Here is a 2,613-nt window from a genome sequence, read left to right on the forward strand (position 1 = left end):
TTTGTGAGGTGCTGACACATTAAGACTGCCATACAAAGATATCATTAAATTCACAAATAACCTTTATATTTTCTAAGAGTATCATATAATTAATTCCTGTGGATAAATTGCTAAGTGTATGATTCAAGGCCCATGATGATAGGCTGAAGTAGAAGATGGTATATCTCAGGAGGAATCTCTTCCAAAATCCTTCCAGATAGCTATCTCTTAGAGGGCTACCAGTTCCATACAATTATCAACTTGGAAGTTTCTGTTAGTGTCTGTCAGTTCTATTAAAAAAATGGAAAATCACGTATAAATTCTCAATCAAATTGAAGTCACTAAATATATGCTTGCCATATTTTACTCTCTCATTATTGGAGTCTAAGTCAACTCTGATTATTAAGTCTTTAAGTTTGAATCATTCTCTAATTTTTGTTACTGTTATTCAACAGGTAAGTCAAAGACCTGATTTGATACAAATGACTGGGAACAATTTCACTGAGGTGACCCTCTTCATCCTCTCTGGATTTGCGAATCACCCTGAACTACAAGTCAGTCTTTTCTTAATGTTTCTCTTTATTTATTTGTTCACTGTTTTGGGAAATCTTGGGCTCATCATGTTAATCAGAATCGACTCTCAGCTTCACACACCAATGTATTTTTTTCTTAGCAACTTAGCATTCATTGACATATTTTATTCCTCCACTGTAACACCCAAAGCACTGGTTAAATTTCCAATCCCAACAGAAAACCATCTCTTTTGTTGCCTGCTTTGTTCAAATGTACTTTTTTGTGGGTTTGGTGTGCAGTGAGTGTTTTCTTCTAGGATCAATGGCCTATGACCGCTACGTAGCAATCTGCAATCCCTTATTGTATTCAGTGATTATGTCCCAGAAAGTGTGCAACTGGCTGGGAGTCCTGCCATATGCAATAGGCTTCACGAATTCTCTGGTCTCAGTCTGTGTGATAAGCAGCTTGGCATTTTGTGATTCCAGCATCAATCATTTCTTCTGTGATACCACAGCTCTTTTGGCCCTGTCCTGTGCAGATGCCTTCAGCACAGAAATGGTGATCTTTATTTTAGCGGGAACCACACTTCTCAGTTCCCTGCTCCTCATCACAGTCACCTACATTGCCATCATCTCAGCCATCCTGAGGATCCAGTCTGCAGCAGGCAGACAGAAGGCTTTTTCCACCTGTGCATCCCACCTCATGGGTGTAACTATCTTCTACGGGTCCCTGATTTTCACGTATTTGCAGCCTGATAACACATCATCCCTGACCCAGGTACAGGTGGCATCTGTCTTCTATACCATTGTCATTCCAATGATGAATCCACTGATCTATAGTCTGAGGAACAAAGATGTGAAAAATGCTCTCCTGAGAGTCATACATAGAAAACTTTTGTCATGACAAATCTGTGCACGTTACCATTAAAACACACCTGGATGGCTCCAGGCATGCGATTGCTCCAATCAGGAAAATCATAGAGTAAACTCAAAAGGCTTAACATAAACGAAATGATAACTTAAGAGACTTGAAATTTTGGTGGCCAATTATTATTTTGTTTGTATTGAATACTGAACTAGCATATTAGGAGTTCATTTCAGCATGTAGCTTACATATACCAAACACCATGGCAACAGACACTGGTTGATAAAGAAAATCTCTTGATCATGTGGATTAGTTTTGCCACAGAGTTAAAATTTGGATCATTTATCTGTAAAACGTGAGCTTTGGTAACAAAGAAAATGATGTTTATGGAGTAGGGTCTCTACCAAATGCAGCAGAGTTTAATTTCTAAAAAATCATAATATGCTTCCCAAAGTTCAAATATTTGGTAAGCATTTCAATATATGTGTGGTGTGTGTCTGTATGTGTGTGTGTGTGTGTGTGTGTGTGTGTCTGTGTGTGTCTGTGTGTCTGTGTAGATAAATAAAGCTTACTAGCTGTGGTACAATTCCTGAGGCGTTTGGGAGTATATTACAGAGATTCTTGCTTTTCCAAATCAGGCAGAAATGCTTGGTCAAGTCCATAGTATTAAAAGGAGAAACTGGGTTTTTATTTTGTTTTTCCTTGAAAAGAGATCCGTTTAATGGACTCCTCCAGGCATTGTTACAAAATGACCACTGGAAAAGATGTGTCCTTTAGTACTGCCTTTACTGTGCATAAAGCACTGAGCAGTAAATCACGTTTAAAATTTATGTTGAAAAAAATAAAAATAAAATGTATGTTGAAAGCAACTGCAGATAAATTTGATGAACACTTATACAAGAAAATGTGTGTATCTATATTTCTTTCTGTCCAACAAGAATGTAATCTCTTTCAGAGAAGAGTTTGCTTATTCATAATTGTGCTCTCCACACTTAGGAAATGTATCATGTACAAAATATGGAAGTAAATACTTTCTTTGCAGTCTGTTTGCTGGTGGAAGTAGAGTGATCAATCCATAAAGGTGAAACATTCTGCCTTTCTCTTATTTGTATCTTTCTTGGGTAGAATCTGGATAGTCATGTGCATATTGGCATTCAAAAAAATATTAGCTTTATGAAAATTCTATTTATAGAATTCTTTCAAAAACATTTATTATTTACATGTTAAAATCAGCATAGTAATTAACAGATATACTTC

The 2,613-nt window shown here is 36.7% G+C and overlaps 1 protein-coding gene across 1 annotated transcript; it reads left to right on the top strand.

Annotated features, from left to right (window-relative positions):
- Window positions 1-461: 461 nt before the first annotated feature.
- LOC113915272 (olfactory receptor 8I2) lies at window positions 462-1,395 on the top strand. Its single transcript, XM_027581092.2, is given in 2 exon segments — window positions 462-710; window positions 712-1,395. Coding segments are annotated over 2 exon segments (933 nt in total).
- The last annotated feature ends 1,218 nt before the right edge of the window (window positions 1,396-2,613 follow it).

The sequence above is a fragment of the Zalophus californianus genome, chromosome 11 (genome assembly GCF_009762305.2).
Source record: "Zalophus californianus isolate mZalCal1 chromosome 11, mZalCal1.pri.v2, whole genome shotgun sequence".
Lineage (NCBI taxonomy): Eukaryota > Metazoa > Chordata > Mammalia > Carnivora > Otariidae > Zalophus > Zalophus californianus.